The 19,157-nt window shown below is 31.9% G+C and overlaps 1 protein-coding gene across 1 annotated transcript; it reads left to right on the top strand.

Moving 5' to 3' along the window:
- The first annotated feature begins 367 nt into the window (after nucleotides 1-367).
- On the top strand, nucleotides 368-18,993 carry LOC132739412 (neprilysin-1-like). Its single transcript, XM_060727112.1, has 19 exons — nucleotides 368-484; nucleotides 864-1,078; nucleotides 1,312-1,491; nucleotides 1,933-2,040; nucleotides 2,578-2,717; nucleotides 3,084-3,177; nucleotides 4,079-4,207; nucleotides 5,521-5,619; nucleotides 6,800-6,841; nucleotides 6,873-6,881; nucleotides 7,998-8,107; nucleotides 8,652-8,710; nucleotides 9,868-9,919; nucleotides 11,808-11,875; nucleotides 12,264-12,394; nucleotides 12,797-12,862; nucleotides 13,865-13,963; nucleotides 14,380-14,456; nucleotides 16,025-18,993. The coding sequence occupies exons 1-19, from the start codon at nucleotides 475-477 to the stop codon at nucleotides 16,122-16,124; spliced, it is 1,788 nt and encodes a 595-aa protein (XP_060583095.1). The 5' UTR covers nucleotides 368-474; the 3' UTR covers nucleotides 16,125-18,993.
- Nucleotides 18,994-19,157: the final 164 nt, after the last annotated feature.

The following is a 19,157-nucleotide window of genomic DNA, read 5'->3' as shown; positions in this document are numbered from 1 at the left end:
GTGCGTTTAATGAACTCATTCTCTAGAGGAAAAAACTACTACCCGGGTAATTTGTAGAGATATGATTTAGCCAGCTGTTTAAACATTTGTAGGACTACGTTTGTTCAAAGAGTAGTCTACAAATTATAAAGAAAATACTCATTATTATCTATAAGATTATATTAAAGCCTTCAAATTATTTCATTTTTCTCTTTGTGTATAAGGATACTGCATCATCCACGTCAGGCTGGTTGAGAATAAACTAAAATTCAACTATTGCTACAATCTGTATATGTTATATATCATTACTAAACAGGAAACAACGCCGAAGTATGCGCCGTCCCTGGGTAAGGCATATTTAAAATTCACATATTCGTTATATCTGTATATTTTAAATATCACCTATACAAACTGTTCTATTTAGATTTACTAGAAAGTGACTTGGAGAACGATGTAGAGGCAGTACGGAAAGCTCGATATTTCTATCAGTCATGTATGAATGAAAGTAAGTAATAACTTGGTGTTATTTATCATAGATAATCTATTATCCAGTTTGTATTGACAGGACGAAGTTTCTCTGTCTACTAGTATTTGATTAACGCAAATGATATTTTCATTCGCAAAATATTTTCCAAAAAAATATTATAATAACTTAAATAAGTTACAATTTGTTAATTATAATTTGATTCTATATTATAAAGGAACATGTATCGTGTTTTTGTTGTTGTTTTTGTTGTTGTTGTTGTTGTTGTTGCTGCTGCTGCTGCTGCTGCTGCTGCTGCTGCTGCTGCTGCTGTTGCTGTTGCTGCTGTTGCTGCTGATGTTGTTGTTAACTTGATTATGTTTTTTTATAACGTTCTGACCTATCTAGATTTTAATTTTAGCACAGATTGAGGCACTTGGTATCAGTGTAATGACGGACCATCTTGATTCGATTGGCGGGTGGCCTGTACTGGGCACGAAGCCCGGGGGTAACTGGAATGAATCTTCATTTGACATTATGTCAGATCTTGTTTCCATCAGATATAGCGGCGTGTCACCTTTCATCCAAGTATTTTTAGGATTAGACGAGAAAGATAGTGGAAAACGCATGATAAAGGTTAAGTATTCTTCAACTGTACATGTACTTAATACAGGTATTGCACTCCTCTTACCTTCGTGAATGGTCGTCATACTTCGTCAGTTTCCGTATCATACACTATTTTGATAAGCATTGGTACGACCAAGAACAAAATAATGTTATAAGATAGGCTCTTAAATACATAATTATAAAAAATGACGAATAAGTCAAGTTTGTAGGAGTATTTGATGAATGGATTATTGTATTTGCAGATAGGAGAGGCCAAACTAGGTTTGACCACCAGGGATTATTATTTTAATGCTGAGCACCAGAATTTACGAGATGCCTACTTAAAATATTCTATCAATATAGCGACACTTCTTGGTGCTGACCCCGACACGGCAAACACTGATATGAAAGCTGTATTTGACCTAGACATGCAGCTAGCAAATGTATGTTTTTTACTATAATACTGCGCGTTTGTTACGTCGTTTTTCATTGGATAATCGTGGTGTTATATATTTTTATAATACTAATCATATGCCTAAGAATGTCATTTTAAACGGTTTTTTTTTATAAAAGAAAGACCATTATTCTAATATTTTACCATTTGCAAGAATCGTTATAATTTAAATAGAACTAACATAATTCATAAGAATAACAGTTTTATTAATATATTAGATATCTTATCCATAATTAGCTCGTATTCATTCGGCAAAATTCGTAACGAATAATAACTTATTGTTGATTTTGTGTGCTAATCTTGGTCATATTGACGCTTATTGTATCACAAGAGGCACGGAAAGTGGCAGAAAAGTCCAAAGATGTAAGAGTCAATAATGATTGTAGCTATTTACTTATATAAATCTACACTTAATCTATTTCATATGAAGCTTAGCTTAACAAAAATAGAGCAACGAAATAGGGACGATGCCTACAACAAAATGACCATTGAAGAATTAGAACATCATTACCCAACACCGACGGAAGGACACGTGAAGGTAAGCATACCCTTACAATGCCTGATCAGTTTAAATAATGCCGCAGTCACAAATAGCAAAGTTTCTCCAAAAACTGGCAATATCGGCTGGCGGCCGTTCGGTTACAATGACAATCGGGCGGCAGCAGCTAACAATTTTGCTCATCAGGCGGGCCCCATCGAGTTTTAAATGCAACTTAAAAGCTAATTGATGAGCCGGAAAACTTAAGAATATGTCCGCAACAAATTCATGTATTATCTTCCTAGCCCAAACCCTCTTACCCTAACCATAACCCATTACCCTTAACGGTAACTTGAGAAGTAATCTGAGTGATGTTACTAATAAAATACTGTTGTCTAAATGTTAAAATTAGCTGCGGACATATTCTAAAGTCTAGCCAATGATTGAAATATCTTTATTATTCATAGATTGCTTGTTCTGACTTTGAAACGGGCTATTCATTTCTATTTACTTCTTAGGCCTTATATGCCTTTTACCAAGATATTTTCACAATGCTATATATGTATCATATATACCTTTATTTAAACTGCGTTACAGATGAACTGGCACGAGCTTATTCAGGGAATTATGGGACTAGCTGAGGAAAATATAACAATAGAAAAGTCAGAGCCTATTATACTAACAGTGCCGAAATATTATAAAGAAATCTTTAAAGTTTTAGAGCAACAAGAAGTCAGGTAAAGTGATATTTAGTTTTCTTATTATCATCATCAACTTCATCATCATCAACATCATCATCATCATCGTCATCGTCTTCGTAGTCATCGTCGTCGTCATTGTCATCTTATAGATATTTTTTATGTTTTAATGTCTTTAAAACAACAAGAAGTCCGATAGTCTTATACCTATTATTATTATCATCATCATCTTCTTCTTCATTATCATCATCATCACGGTCATCATCTTCGTCCTCGTCGTTGACGTTGTCGAGATTATCATCATCATTTTTTTCTTATTATTATTATTTCTATCATCATCTTTTTCATCATAATCACTTTGTTATAAGATACATTTATTTGAATCATTTTAAATCTTCATTTCAGAACGTTAAGAAATTACATGATATGGTCAGTGGTGCAACAATATGTGCGGCGTCTACCAAAACGATTTGTCGATGAATTAGCGGAATATAGAAAGGTATGATGTAATGTAGTGTATTATATACTTATAAATGAAATATTGAGAAACGTTTATGAAATAAAATGCGCATTTTTAATTTTCCGTATTTTCATTGCAAAGATTTATTTTTCACTGCAATGAAACATATTTTCAATAATTTCGGTACATTTCTTTCTCAATTCAGCAATTACACACAATTAAAAGGGCAGCCTTTCGGATCGTAAGATAAAAAAAGAGAAAAAGTTTATAAAAAAAACAACAACAGAAAATTCAAGTTTTTCTTTAAATACAGGATTAATTTTCATCGAGTGGTATGAAAATAAATAATCATGAGTGGCGGTATCTTCTATAAAAATTATATTATAATCAAATGGAGTCGTGTGTATGCCATATATAACCATTACATTTTTTATCATATGACGTCGCTTATTTCCAGTATATCATCATTATAATGCAAATGAAATCCTCGAATTTTCAATGGTTGATACGCTTTTTATAATATCCCTTAATGTACAGTCTACGATTTTATCCCGTGACTTCATATAGAAATATAAGAAGTATATTTACTTAGCAACAAAATCATTTCTTCTACGCATTTATCAACTTTTTTTATCAGATATTTTGCAATTTGCAGAATTTCAGTAATGGGCATTATTAATTTATCAAGATTAAAATTTACAGTCAATTTTATTTATTTATTTATTTTTTATTATCTTTTTTATTATTTATTCAAAAAAAATATTATTATTTTTTTGCAAAGTAAGTGCACTCAGGAAATGTATTTGAATGCTAAAGTGGAAGGTACTTTTACATACATGTTAGTTTACTAAAATGGTGTTTAGTTTTTTTAGTACAAGGTGGACTGCAGTTTATTTTTAATCTTTACATTTTTTGTTAAATTGTTTTATTTTAACGACAGGCTCATGACGGTACGAAAGTTAAAGAATCTCGCTGGAAAAAGTGTTCTCATAGAACCACAAGAACTTTTGGTATAGCTGCCGGTAGATTGTTTATAAAAGAAACGTTTGATGAAGAATCGAAACAAAAAGTGAGTTTAGTATTTAGTTAAAAAATATTTTATTTTTAATATCTGTATTTTAATAAATCATATAAAAAATTGTTTTACAAATTAAGTAGGATGTCCTCTGTGGTGCTGTCTTTATGTGTTTGTATATAACTATATCTATTTGTATGTATAGATTTGTATACATTTGTATATACATGTATTTGTATAGTTACAGTTCAGAATGGTAATATTAAATATAATATACAATGTTATAGTAAGACGTTCATAAGAAGAAAAACGATTTAAACAGCTAAAGAGTAGAGCGGTTTATTTTTGTTTTGTTTTTTAGTATCTACAACTCCAATTCTATGTTTAGTGTCTACTATGCCATTTTTTAAGTGTCTACTGCAAAGTTTAAATGAATAACTTGTCTTGAAAATAGACAGTCAAACATTTTCAACTTTAGACCTTCACATTGGCAAAGACTGGTATGTTGTGTTGTCGACTGTTTCGGCCAGACATCAATTCGACATAAATTCCGTTATCCTACACCGTTATGCTACCGACCATACATTTTGTACAATATATTCAATTTTCTTTTGGAAATATTGCATCTATTGACTTTATTATCATCTACCTTTCAAGAATCAAACTTGCCTCTTTATCATTTCGCGAATCCATATCAAAAAATAGCAAATCAATCCTACAACGATCCGATGAGAGTTATGTATGATGTATTTATAGATTGATCAGTAGATATTTCATATCTATAGATAATTCAGTAATATATTTTTGTTTTTTATATAAAAGAGGGAAATCTACTTGTCTGGTTTTCTTAAGAAAAAAAATGTATTTGATTTATTTCTTGATAATGACGACATGATTGTTAATGTTCCTTTTGACTGATCTGGGTAGCGTGTATGTTTAAACCGAATAAAATATATCGTTTGCATGCCATTAGTAATTGGCCGATACTTTGAAATCAACATTACTGGTATAAGGAAATTTTCCGGATACGAAAGGGCGATTAACTAGCCACCAAAGCCCTCCGAAAGCAAGGTGTTCAATATTTAAGGAATCAGGAAATCCGGGATTCAAACCCACAGCGGCGAGTATTTCAAAATGCATACACTATATGTAATATACATATATGCTTTATCACATTGTAATATATAATTCAATTATGTATTATAATGTGTTTTAGTTTTCGGAGAAAATATTTTATCTTAATTTTCATAATAAATGTCGTGATTTTAGAGCAAAATAATACGAACGCACCTGGTGAAACTATTTAAAAGATAACTGACGTAAATTATTCAATGATTGGATATAAAATTGATGCGTTGAAATTGCAGGCATTAGATATGATACACGATATCCGAGAAGCTTTTAATGAGCGTCTGAGTGATTTAGAGTGGATGGATGAGCAGACGAGAGCTGTTGCTAAGGAAAAAGTAGGTAAATTTTTAACTTTCAGATTACATATTACAAGATCATAAGTTTTAATATCTTTTTCATCTGTTTTATAGATGAAGTGACTGAGAATAAGTTAAATTAAAAACACTTAAGTGCACAAAGGTATTTTCATATCTGGAAAATGATGTTTATAAAATTGATGATCACCCTATTATTGATAACAATATTTTATGAGTTTTATGATGAAATTCTCTTTAAAATGAATAAACTGAAATTAAAGAAGGAAACTATCGCGAGAATATTGCAAACAGCACAACAAGTGAAAATTTGAGACTCAGTTAAACAAGTGAAAATTGCAGATTCAGTCAAACAAGTGAAAATTGTAGACTCAAACAAATGAAAATTGTAGACTCATTCAAACAAGTGCAAATTGTAGACTCATTCAAACAAGTGCAAATTGTAGACTCATTCAAACAAGTGCAAATTGTAGACTCAGTCAAACAAGTGCAAATTGTAGACTCAGTCAAACAAGTGCAAATTGTAGACTCAGTCAAACAAGTGCAAATTGTAGACTCAGTCAAACAAGTGCAAATTGTAGACTCATTCAAACAAGTGCAAATTGCATACTCAATCAAACGAATGAAAATTGTAGACTCAGTCAACCATTGCAGACACAATCAAACAAGTGAAAATTGAAGACTAAAGTTGCTAGCAAATATCGCCTACTATATATAGCTAATAGGATAGGATTGTAAAATACACAATTTCTTCACTAACGATATTAGATAGATGCAACCAAAGATACCGAGACAAAAAATTAGCTTTTGTGTAGAAATATTCAGATCTTTCAGATACTTTCAACAATATCTCTGTAAAGTTTTGTATTTTAATGATCTTTATAATATTTAGATATCATATCTCAACTGATGTCGACATCAGCAATAAAATGTTTATTTATTATGTTTGCGAAATATAATTACCTTGTTATGAAAACAAATCTTGATAAGGATTGATGTATTTGAGTATTTCGTTCAAGTATATACGCTATATTCAACTAGATATGCAGTCAAGGTTGTTATGTGCATCTTTGTTGCAATCTTCCGTAAAACCGTAAAGTGATATTCATCTTCAATATTTTAAGCGTTGCAATATTTACAATAAATTTATTAAAGGTTGAATAGCACTTCTACTAAATTTGCCATGTTTGTTTTTTGATAGGCTTTGCACATTCGAGAGAAGATGGGATATATGATTTTTATTTTGAACGCACGGATAACTTACAGACGAATATTACAGTGAGTAGGACTTAACTATAAAATCTCATAGAATAAAGAGTCCAAATAATTTGGCTATTTGAGACATACACATCTACTCTTTTACCATAGATCTCTCTACTGCCCATGTGACGGGACATCCTCTGAGAGTTCGGCATTTCTGCCTTCAAAGATTATAAACGATAGGCAAGGCCTATCTATATCACAGGTATTATCCAACTTCCGGTAATCAGTGAACTCTCGCAAAGATGAGAGCACTTGATACCAGAATCCCACCACGTACACAAAGATATCCGCCAGCACCTCTAAAGCATGATACAACAAACTCTCAACTGTATACGTATACCAACTTCTTTTCCACTAATCTTCGTGACAAATTTTAAACATCTTACTCAAGTCTTTCACCCAATAAGTTACTGATCTCCGTGTCCTAGTCTCCAGATCCCAGAACATCAATATCACTGAATTTACCCTTGTCCCAGTTTATAAATAAAGGACAAACTGAAAGAACGTGAAATTTATCTTCCTATACACATTTTCTGCCACAACCATTCTTTATTTTATCTTACAACAACTACTGAAATCCACAAAACAAATTATAATTACTCCAATAAATAAATTTTGCTCGCCCCCCGTTTAACCCGAAATGTTAAATATGTTATATTTTCATCTTTAACATCAATGTATTGCTGCCTGTTTGCTGGAATGGTATTGTATGCAGGTGATATTCTGATTGTATTGTATTCAGATAATATCTTAATTAGGAAGCATTTCCTGTTTATGTTATATTGGTATTGTATTCCAGTATATTTCGTATTAGTATTGTATTTGAGTCAATGTCATATTGGTATTGTATTCCAATATATTTCGTATTTGTATTGTATTCTCTATATTTCGTATTAGTATTGTATTTTAGTCAATGTCATATTGGTATTGTATTCAAATATATATTTCGTATTTGTATTGTATTCTGTATATTTCGTATTAGTATTGTATTTGAGTCAATGTCATATTGGTATTGTATTCCATTATATTTTATTTCAATATAGTTTGTATTAGTATTGTATCCGAGTTATTGTCATATTTGTACTGTTTTCCATTATATTTCGTATTTGTAATGTATTAGTTGAAATCTTTATCAGATGGAAATAAATAAAGATGAATATTTCGGCAACATGCTCCGCATTACAAAGGTTTGGACCAAAAATGCACTGAAGTCTTTGAGAGAACCCTACAAGAAAGAAGATTCATGGTATGTTTAATCTATGCATTCTTTTTGTAAACATATCTCTTATGAAAAAAAAAGAAGTAAAAATATGTTTCGTCCAGCAATTATAAACATTTTACACTGGCTGTAAGTTTAGAAATATAAGCGTAGTTGTTCAATTAATTCCATAACGAGGCTCTGTCATGTGTTCACCTAAATGTCACAACTCCTCCGAGAGCCAAATATTCACGCCTGCACATCACATATAAATATAAAGATACAAAATTGAAAAACCAAAACTAAGGTTTATTTATTCATTAATTTTTATAGCTTAAATCATTCTCTTTACTCTTGCTCTGCTGACGGCAACTGAATATACTTATTCAACCATTGCAGACGCTGGAACGCTCGTGTCGTCTTGTCGTGGTCTGTATATATAGTTCGCTATTCAGTTATAAGACGATTTGAAAATGTCCTTAAAATGATGAATGGTTTTAGCTGGATTCAATGATTGTCAAGTATATTTCAGATATGCGTGAATAAGGATATAATTACCATAATGTCAACAAGACCATATTTTATTTTCCAGGTGGGAAACAGCCCCGGCAACAGTAAATGCATACTATACGCCTTTGTTAAACTTAATATGTAAGTTGTTGTTTCATTGATTGTTATAATGAAAGTTTTATCCATTAAACAAAAAAGTAGGCATTTTACATATGCATGTATACTGTGCTTTTGTGAAATAAATCAAATAAATCGTCACCTGAGTGCAATAAAAGGTTAAGTCCTCCTGCATTTAATCAGTTATTGCACTAAAGTCACAAAATGATAAATGTACCTGTTTATTGTGCTTTCTTTAACTTTACTAGATTTGTGTATTGGTATGCTTTGAATGTGCACTAGTATAACATACATGTAATAACAGCAAATATTGAAATCAAGCGTCTGGCTAGACTGAACGATTCTGGAAGCTTGTCTAGCATTATTCTGCTGACTCAGCAGTCATTATTCCCTGCGGTCTGGAGACGCAGGGTATTGGTACGCGTTTTACTTTTGAGGCATGGAGGAGCACGTGACCTGTTTTCGGTACATGGAGGAACATGTGATATGTAAACCGTACATGATTGGTTAATTGACCTTTTCGAAAACCTAGCTAAATACCGTTTGCCGGTACGTTACGGATTTACCTCTAGGGAATTAGTAAGAACAAAAAACTATTACGTGATATTTCTAATTTTCTATAATTATTTTACCGTTTAAGGTGGAAAACTTGAATGATATGTTTGAAAATTATCAATGTTTCTTTAATATCTATCTCAAATTTTACAAACAATAAATTGTTTATACTGAAACTCTACAAAATTAAAATATTCGTAGTGGCATCTGCCATAATAAATAGAGTTATTTTCTGCGTTATTTTCTGCGTAAACTTGTGTGTTTACTTTATTTATTTTTTGCTCGGAATTATTCATAAAATGGTAGGCCTATTTAATCATTTTCTTAAAAAGAAATAATTGTTTTATGTTCGACCTTCTCCTGTCTTCAACGGTCACCAGTTTCCAAAGACCTTCTTCTATAGTGATCGTTTATTCAATTGTCAACTATATTCCTGATACAAACGTTTATTTATCCCCCCCCCCCAAAAAAAAAAAAATGTTGAAAATAGTTAAATGAAATATCATTATATCATTAAAATGTTCACCGCAGGAAACCATTTTACTTGTTACTTATGACATTGAAAATGTTAAATACTTAGACTATAACTCAAGTGGTCTTTTCTAAGAAACGTTTATATATTGCAGCATTTCCTGCCGGGATGTTACAGCCCCCGTACTACAGCAAGTATCAACCGAGGTAATAAAGATGCTATATTAAACAATTTGTCACTTTATATATATTCATTACTATCTATTGCACAAAATTTATCAAATATCCGTGCAATAGGTAATTATCTATTAATTGTTTACGGGGTTGTGTCTTAAATGATTGTATTAGATATGATTTATATAATCAATAGCAAGGCCTTGCACCAAATCTCTGACCAGCTTTTTGAATAATTGGGCAATAATATAGCCAGCGAGCTGATGATATTCACTATAAAAAAGATAATACCGGCTTTGTCATATTCGACAAAATATACTGAATATCGGCATAGGTGATAAAATAACTATTTTTGGATAAAAACTGCGTAGCAAGAATACATAAAGAGAGAAGATTATATCTTATAAACGAGTTTACACCATTGTCATTAATAAATTGATACTAGTATGTCATGTAAAAAGTAGATGATTGCGATGACGGCCCTAGAAATTTCATTATCAAAGCCATCAAATGAACGACTCTGGGATGTGAAATGCATGACAAGACCTGGGGAGCGTTTCACTAACGTACTTATGTTATCGAAACTCGAGTTTGAGCGTAACTTTTTGCGTAAGTATATTTATGTAGAAAATTACGCAAAACAGAATGTTAGTGAAACGCTGGCCGGCTTTTCTGTACGAAATCTGCTGTGGTCATAGTATTATTTTTACAATAGGGTTATCTCTTAGATTTGGTTTGCTACTGTATTGCTTATCATGGTCATGCAACTACATAGTTAGGTGAAGAAGCAGGCGCTTGTTTTGGTTGAGTCTATTATGTTTTGTTTAGGGGGTGAGTTGTCATACACAAATTTACAATTTATATGCATTTATTTTTTTCCAATGATTGTTATTATCTTAAATGCTTCTGGGATTATTGTTTTATCAATTCATTTGTATATATGTCTATTAACGGAATAGTTTTAATGAACACGAAATTAGTTCACACCATTATGTGTATTGAGAACGTGATGGTTTAAGCCAATGAAAACACATCAATATTATTACAATCAGGCAGAGAAAAAGTGTGCAAAGAGTAAATCGATAATCTTTATGTAACAAACAACTTTTGAATTGCAAGTATTTTTTCATATCTTTTCGGCAGGATAAACTGTCCGAGGAGGGCCAGGCATTTTCGTATCGTAAAATGGCTACCATTTACAGTATCAAGTAATTATCCCAAGCACCACCGCGACTTTGCGCGGGAATTTTAATTATAGCTAACCTCGGGCGCGTCGCATAGGATGGAAAATACCTTTTTCATATTTTATTGTAATAAATATATACAAACTGTGTCTTTCGTTTTTTTATCAATATATAACCAATAATGATGTTAATATGAATAAATAATGATATTTAAATCTGTGACTATGATTTACAATGAAATTCTACCTTAAGTGTTTTAAAAGGGTTTTTTTAATTTCCTGTAATTTTATTTTGTGATTATGCTTCAAAGCAGTCAATTGACCGTGAATTTTCTTTTCATATTTTGATTTTCTTGAAATCATTTTTCTCATCTGAAGGCATGCAACTTTAATATGATGATACATTAATTACATTCCATGAAATGTTTAAAGATATAAAATATCTCATGACATGTTTGTTCATTTTACATTACACCTTTAATTCAGCAAACATAAAGTCTTCACAAAAAGTAGTATGCAATCGTACCTATATTACATACGAATGTATGTAATATTTTTCTTGTTTAACGAATACTGAATCAGATGTATATATTTTATGCAAGAATAATGCTAATGTACCTTTTCATCTCGTGTATTATAATCTTTAGAAGCCCTCATCATGCGGGTTCGGATTTCTGTTAATTGCTTGGCATGTTTAAATATGTTAAAGAAACCATTAATTGGGACATGTAATTACAGGTCTATGAACTACGGCAGTATTGGATTCCTGATTGGTCACGAAATTACACATGCATTTGATGATGTAGGCAAGTAATTTCTTACCCATATTGACGAATAACATGTGTTATATCATATATATTGGCGTGCGATATTAATTTTCCTATCTATATATTTAAGAATGTCATTATTAAACATAGTCAATATCCAACAAATTTATTGTCACTATTTGATATTGTAAGTATTAAATATTGCCATTGCCAATATCTAATACAGTCAATATTTCGTAATGTTAATATTAAGTATTGTCAATATTTAATGTTTGTGTCCCTTATTAAACTTTGTAAAAGCATTTATATTTAAAGATGATGCATACTTTTCTTTTGACTAGTACAATATACCTTTCTCTGACAATTTTACGTTTTCAAAATTTTTGTGTTTGACAGAAATAGTTTTATTCTGTTACTATGGTTACAGGACGGAAATACGACAAAGAAGGCAATCGACGACAATGGTGGAGTAATGAGGCCATTCAAAGATTTACAAACAAAACCAAATGTATAATTGACCAATATAACAATTATGTTATGCCATTGGCAAAAATAAATGTATGTGTACTTTTGTTTTTCCTTAAGAAAGTCTTATCGCATTTCAAGATGTAATAATCGAGATAGCATTGATCGGTGTTGTCGTTGTTGTTTTTGTTTCTTTTATTTTATATTTAAAATATATGTGACAAAAACACTTTACTTATCTGCCAATTTTTTATCAAAATTGAATTTGTCATAACATTTTTTTAACAAATTTATTTCATATAGAAGATATTTGTCAAAGAAATACCGTATTGCATCTTTGCTCATTTAATTTTAAATGTTAAATTCCTACATTTATTAGTTCAGAACTTGGACTCTCTCAGGAACAAGGTTCAATGTAACAAAATTATTATCTCCCCTTTAGACTAATTTGAAGATTATGTCGTAGCAGTAATATTGTATTTGTATATTCCACAGTTAGATGGAGAATATACTCTAGGTGAAAACATTGCCGACAATGGAGGTGTTCAGCAAAGTTATAAGGTAAAAAAATATATAAAGAGTGTCTGTACCCAGTTGGGTTTGTCTTAAATAAATAGTAGTCGTTAACCAAAAAGAGTAATCTTATAAGATTGCATGCATGTTAAGGCTGATAATGTTAAAGATGCATTTAAAAAAAGTTCAGGACAGCTTAAGTACTTCCTGAAATGCTATGGAATTTGAATTTGTGCGAAATAAAAGCACAAACCGATGAAACATACGTCAGATATTTTAAGCGGTTTCCAATTCAAACGCTTACTATCTCAAATGTGATATCGAGAGGTGGTAATTTAACATTCAATTTGGTAAAAAAAAATCAAATTTTTTTTTCGGTATCACGTTTTGCTTATTAGACAGTCCAATACATGTATATTATAAATTTATCAAATAAGCACGTTGTCATAGTGGATTGAATTACCAACTACCAGCTGTTAAATTGTTATTAAATTTGTTAAATTTGTTTATTCGAATATCCAACTACATGCCCAAATTGTAGCTCATAAATAATATAGTTTGAAAGGTCATGGTAAATTTATTGAAAGTTCACGTGTCAGGACATGGATGTTCTGTAAGGTTGTTGCTTTCAGATAGCCAACTGTTCTATGTCAATTAAAGCCGCACCATGACAAAACCAACATAGTGCGTTTGCGACCAGCATGGATCCAGACCAGCCTTCGCATCCGCACAGTCTGATCAGGATCCATGCTGTTTGCTTACAAACCCAATAACAAGTAGAGAAACTGATAGCGAACAGCATGGATCCTGATCAGATTGCGCGGATGCGCAGGCTGGTCTGGATCCATGCTGGTCTCAAACGTACTATGTTGGTTTTGTCGTGACGCAGCTCATTTATTTTTTTTCATTGATTAATGAATTTCGCATTTTGATTTTTGAAAGTTGACTCCTTTCACAACTGTGTCTTTTATTAGATTATTCTCATTGGAAGTACGTCGCCAATTATGTATATTAGTTTTAAATACATTTACTTTATTATATTTTGTAAAGGCATATCAAAACTGGCGACAGAAAAGTGAGACAAAAGAGCCGAGATTACCTGGAGTTAACTTCACACATAATCAGTTATTTTTTATTAATTTTGCTCAGGTGAGTCATACTTAAACTATACAAGAATCCGTTTTATCAATTGTTTTGATTCTTTCTGTTTAATGCTCTGATATGTGTGTGTAATTTACGTCACAATGACTCAGTATAGATCGAACGACAACCCTCTGCTGTAAAACGGTGAGGACAAATATCAGAGGGTCGGTGTGTTGTTTTTAGACATATTTGGATATATAAGAAATACCAAGACTTAAAAAAGAATATTTAAATAGGTTCCTCACATAGCAGAATTCAGCGTCTCTTGCAGGATTTGAACCAAAAAAGGGGGAAGTGAATCGGGGTTGGCTATATCAACCATCCGATCATATACTCATGATGCCTTATGCAGACAACTTCAAAGTTTGTATAAGAGTAAATTTTGTAAAAACATAATCAATCTCAGTATTGAATAAATTTAGGGCTGGTGTGGGGTAGCTACAAAAGAGTTTGAAATAAACATGGTACCTACAGACACGCATAGTCCTGGTAGATACAGGTATGTGAATGTTTCCCTTGGTGTGATAGCTTAGAATAGTAACATCACATTGTTGTACTGTATGTTTGCGTTTAATTAATTGTTTTGCGCCTGACTTCTACGCCATTGTTTGCACTACATACGTTTGTCTCGTGCCTGACTTATACACCATTGTTTTCTGTATGCACTATATATCATTGTTTTGTGCTTGACTTGTACGCCATTGTTTCTTTGTCTCGTGCTTGATTTGTATGTCATTGTTTACATTATATATACACCTTTGTCTTGTGCTTGACGTGTATGCCATTGCTTTCTCTATGTACTGTATACTATTGTTTTGGCTTAACGCCATTGTTTTCACTATATACGTTTGTTTTGACTGGAACGCCATTATTTCTGTATGCATTGTTTACCATTGTTTCGTGCTTGACTGGTACGCCGTTGCTTTCTGTATGCACTGTATACCTGTCTCGTGATTGACTTTAACACTATAGTTTTTTGTATGCATTGTATACCATTGTTGTATGTTTACCCTGTATGCCATGGTTTTGTGCTTGACTTGTTCTGCAATATAATAGACCTGGTAGCTTGTTGTTATTTTATGCAATTATTTATGTGTGCAAATCTCTGTTTTAATTATCGCTTATTATATTCGTATAGTTAAATTGTATTATTGTGCTATTAACTTGAAACAATGACTTCATTTATCCATACACAAATGCAATAGTCTTTGCTTGCATTCTACATTTTATGTTGATATTACTGTATAATTCATTGTCACAATTAAATGTGTGATTATCATTACATTAGCTCGTCATTCTTTCATATTTGTATTCCATGATTGCATCCAGTATGACATTGTTCATAGTCCAAATGCAGTTATTTACAGTTTGCATGTTACTGTTCTGTGCATGTATGCCGTCGTTTAATGTCATTAAGTCCATATCCAATACCAGTATGCAATTATTCAAAAATGTACATTAAAAACCGGTATACCAATTTGAAAAAAAAACTTTATTGAAATAGTTAATTATTCTATTCTATTTGATGTATGCTAAAATTGTATATAGTTTGGTCATTATATTAACTTTAGTGCTCGAAACAATTTGAATAGAGTAATTTCATTATTTATAAATTTTTATACACTATTTAGCACAAGTCAGATTTACTGTTATTGCTTAACCCTTAACTTAATTTGTGTAGTGGAATTGCCAAGCTTTGAATTATCAACAGTTCATTCAAAGTTTAAGGAGTTCTATATCAAAATACAAAAAAAATGATCTACCAACAGTATAGAGCCTGGTCAGACTGCACGGATGTTCCGGCTGGCCTGGCTCTATACTGGCCACGTAGGCTTACACTTTCTATTCCAGCAGAAAAAATATTGATACAGGTATGTCACTGACACCAGTGTGTCTAAGTATGGAAATAATCGACTCTTGAGGAATTATTTATCCACCTATATAGCAATTATCTTGATAAAAAAAACTTGATCCTATCTACAGAATGTTTTCTATTTTTAGTTTTTCATTTTACTCGCAATGAGCCAGGCTTATTTTGTAATAATTTTCTTTTCTTATTTATTTTAGAATTATAGGGACATTACAGAATAATCAGGAATTTTCCGACGTGTTTAACTGTCCAGTAGGAAGTTATATGAATCCAGAACAGAAGTGCCATGTGTGGTGATAGTAGTTGTTATATACCATTGTGCAGTGTATGGTTTTTTAAACCATTTTTGTTTGTGTTATTCTAATTCAGGCTTGACAATTCGAGATTTAATCCGATATAGATATAATTGAAGCAACTAAGTGTGTTAAACATGCATCTAGTGATGATTCTGATTATATAAATGGTCTACATATAACAAATCAGAACAAAGAAAGGGACACACACAAAAACTTGTTTAAGATGCATGCAATCTTAAAATATAACTTTTGATATGCATATGGATAAAACAGAAGTGATAATGTGTATAGAGAGATTGAGATTTGATTTTACTGAGAAATTAGTTTCAATGTAAGAATACCTGTAAACATACGACTATATGTAAGTATGAGTCGAGAATTTGTCACCCATTAGCATTATGTTTACCGAGTGTGTTGCATAAATTGGTGAACCTCCTAAAATATTATGCATGGAAGTATATTTTTATGCATTGAATATAAACAGGATATTTAATTAGTACTCTTTTACTAGTATATGTTTAACAAATTTTGTCATGTTTCGCAACCCTCTGTGTCGTATACAATACACAGATTAAATATGCGCCAAGATGACTCAAAGGAACAAATATTCTGGAAATTGTAGATTCCTCGAAAGAATGTTCTTTATTTCCAAAGGACTAGAAAATTACAACAACACAACTCTGACAATATGTCATGGAAAAAATAATCTGGAAAAGGGGAGATCTTCGGGAGCAATGAAGTAACAGTTGCAAAGTCAGTCGGATTGAGTTCACGTGAGAAAATCAATAGTGCAACATCTTTTACGCCCCCTAGCACCGGCTTAAGCAAACCAGCGTTTTAGCAACACAAGCTTTTATGCAGCGGGAAGTGACGGAAATTGACGAACATACACGAATACCTCAAACATTTTTACCGATGGCGATATTAATTATTGAAAATTGAAGAAATGCAAGCTTTTAAAAATGAGAATGTGAATAGAGAAAAACAATTCATAAAAAAATAAATTATTATGTATTTTTCATTCATTTCAGAAATCAGGTTTTCCTCTCATTTTTTAGAATAAACTTTACTATCATTCTTTGACTTCACATGGGATATTATTTCTTATTTTAAAATAGGATTCTTCTTTTTAAATAGGACTGTTCTCCCATTCTGGGTAAGAGAATTATCTCCCAATGTTAAGTCCGATGATAGATACATATAAATAAATAAACTATTTAACCACTAATACAACATATTTATGATATTATGAAATTGCTGGTTTTACCCATGATTTTTCTCGTTGAAGTTTTTATCACATGTTTGTTCGTTTTGTTTATTTTTGGCCGGGTTGCATTGGTGCAAACCCGGGTTAAAGTATCTGCATGTCGGGCGGGCGGGGAAAAATTTTCGTGACAGTTTTCTCAGCAACTACTTATCACAGCCCCTTGATATTTGGTATACAGCATCATCACATGGTCCCATAATATGGGATTTGATTTCAGGTCTGTCGCTCATCCACTTCCTGTTTGCCAACTTAGTTAAACTTTCAACAGTAATGGTCAATGGTAGGAAATTTTCGTAACAGTTTTCTCAGCAAGCACTTATCACAGCCTCTTGATATTTGGCATACAGCATTGACACATGGTCCCATACCGTGGGATTGGATTTCAGGTCTGTCGCTCATCTACTTCCTGTTTATCGACTTAGTTTAATTTTCGACATTAATGGTCAATGGTAGGAAATTTTGGAAACAATTTTCTCAGCAAGCACTTATCACAGCCTCTTGATATTTGGCATACAGCATTGACACATGGTCCCATACTGTGGGATTTGGTTTCAGGTCTGTCGCTTATCCACTTCCTGTTTAACAACTTAGTTAAATTTTCGACATTAATGGTCAGTGGTAGGAAATTTTCATAACAGTTTTCTCAGCAACTACTCATCACAGCCTCTTGATATTTGGCATACAGCATTGCCACAGGGTTGCATACGGTGGATTAGATTTCAAGTCTGTCGCTCATCCACTTCCTGTTTAACGACTTAGTTAAATTTTTGACATTAATGGTCAATGGTAAACATTTTTTGTAACATCACAGCCTCATAATATTTGGTATACAAATGCAACCCGGCCTTTTCTGTCTTTGACCCATTTTTTTTAATTGGATATCCTGTGGATATAAAATATCATTTGTGTAATATATTGGTATATCCAAATACAGGCTTATAAGCCAAAAATGTTAAAATTCGTTTGATATCACATGCCATGGTATTTAAAAAAAGCCGATGAGGTTTCAAATTCCCATGGGATAACCTACTTCAATCGCTTATGCAGGTTTTTTGTTATTTCACTCGAACTTGAGTCTAAAAAGAACAATTCAAAAGCCCCAGAAATGTTTCTCTAAAGCTTTGTAATTTTCGTGCCCTTTTTGAATTTTAAAAAAAGATACTCATTGGCTATTTACCTAAACCATTTATTATTCGTTTCTGAGTCATATTGTTTAGCACTGGTTTTATTCTTCTATAGGCACGCTTTTCGTGTTCCATTATCCAAGTGCATCTATTATATGATTCTTCTACCATCAGATTTGGCAAAAAAATAAAAATTAGCAGATGCCACGTTAAATTAAAATTATTTTTTAAAAGGTTGCATTTTAACCAATCAAGAGACGCGAAAAAAACAAAATATGATAAAAACGGTATAAGATAAGAAAAATGCGGTCTTTTCTCGAGTTAAAATAGTTTCACTAAATGTATCGATTTTCACCTACTTTCCTTAAGAGTGCCTCATTTGTATTGAATTTAATGTATTGTATTTAATTGTCCATTCAATATTTGTAATTGTTTATTTATATTTTTGAAAAATAAAGTGTTCTACAGAAAAATCACAATATTGTGTACGTCTGTTTTTTTGTCAAAATAGCGAACAAAAGTTGACAAAGAGCCACTATTTTACAGAGCAAAATAATATGCTATGGTAATTTGTAGTTATTATGTAAGTTGATGAAAGTCAGTCATTAGAAAGAACCTAACTGAAAGCAAGCGTTGCTTGAAT

The sequence above is a fragment of the Ruditapes philippinarum genome, unplaced genomic scaffold (genome assembly GCF_026571515.1).
Source record: "Ruditapes philippinarum isolate M1 unplaced genomic scaffold, ASM2657151v2 ctg19_1_1_1_1, whole genome shotgun sequence".
NCBI lineage: Eukaryota > Metazoa > Mollusca > Bivalvia > Venerida > Veneridae > Ruditapes > Ruditapes philippinarum.
This window is presented reverse-complemented; position numbering and strand designations above follow the sequence as displayed.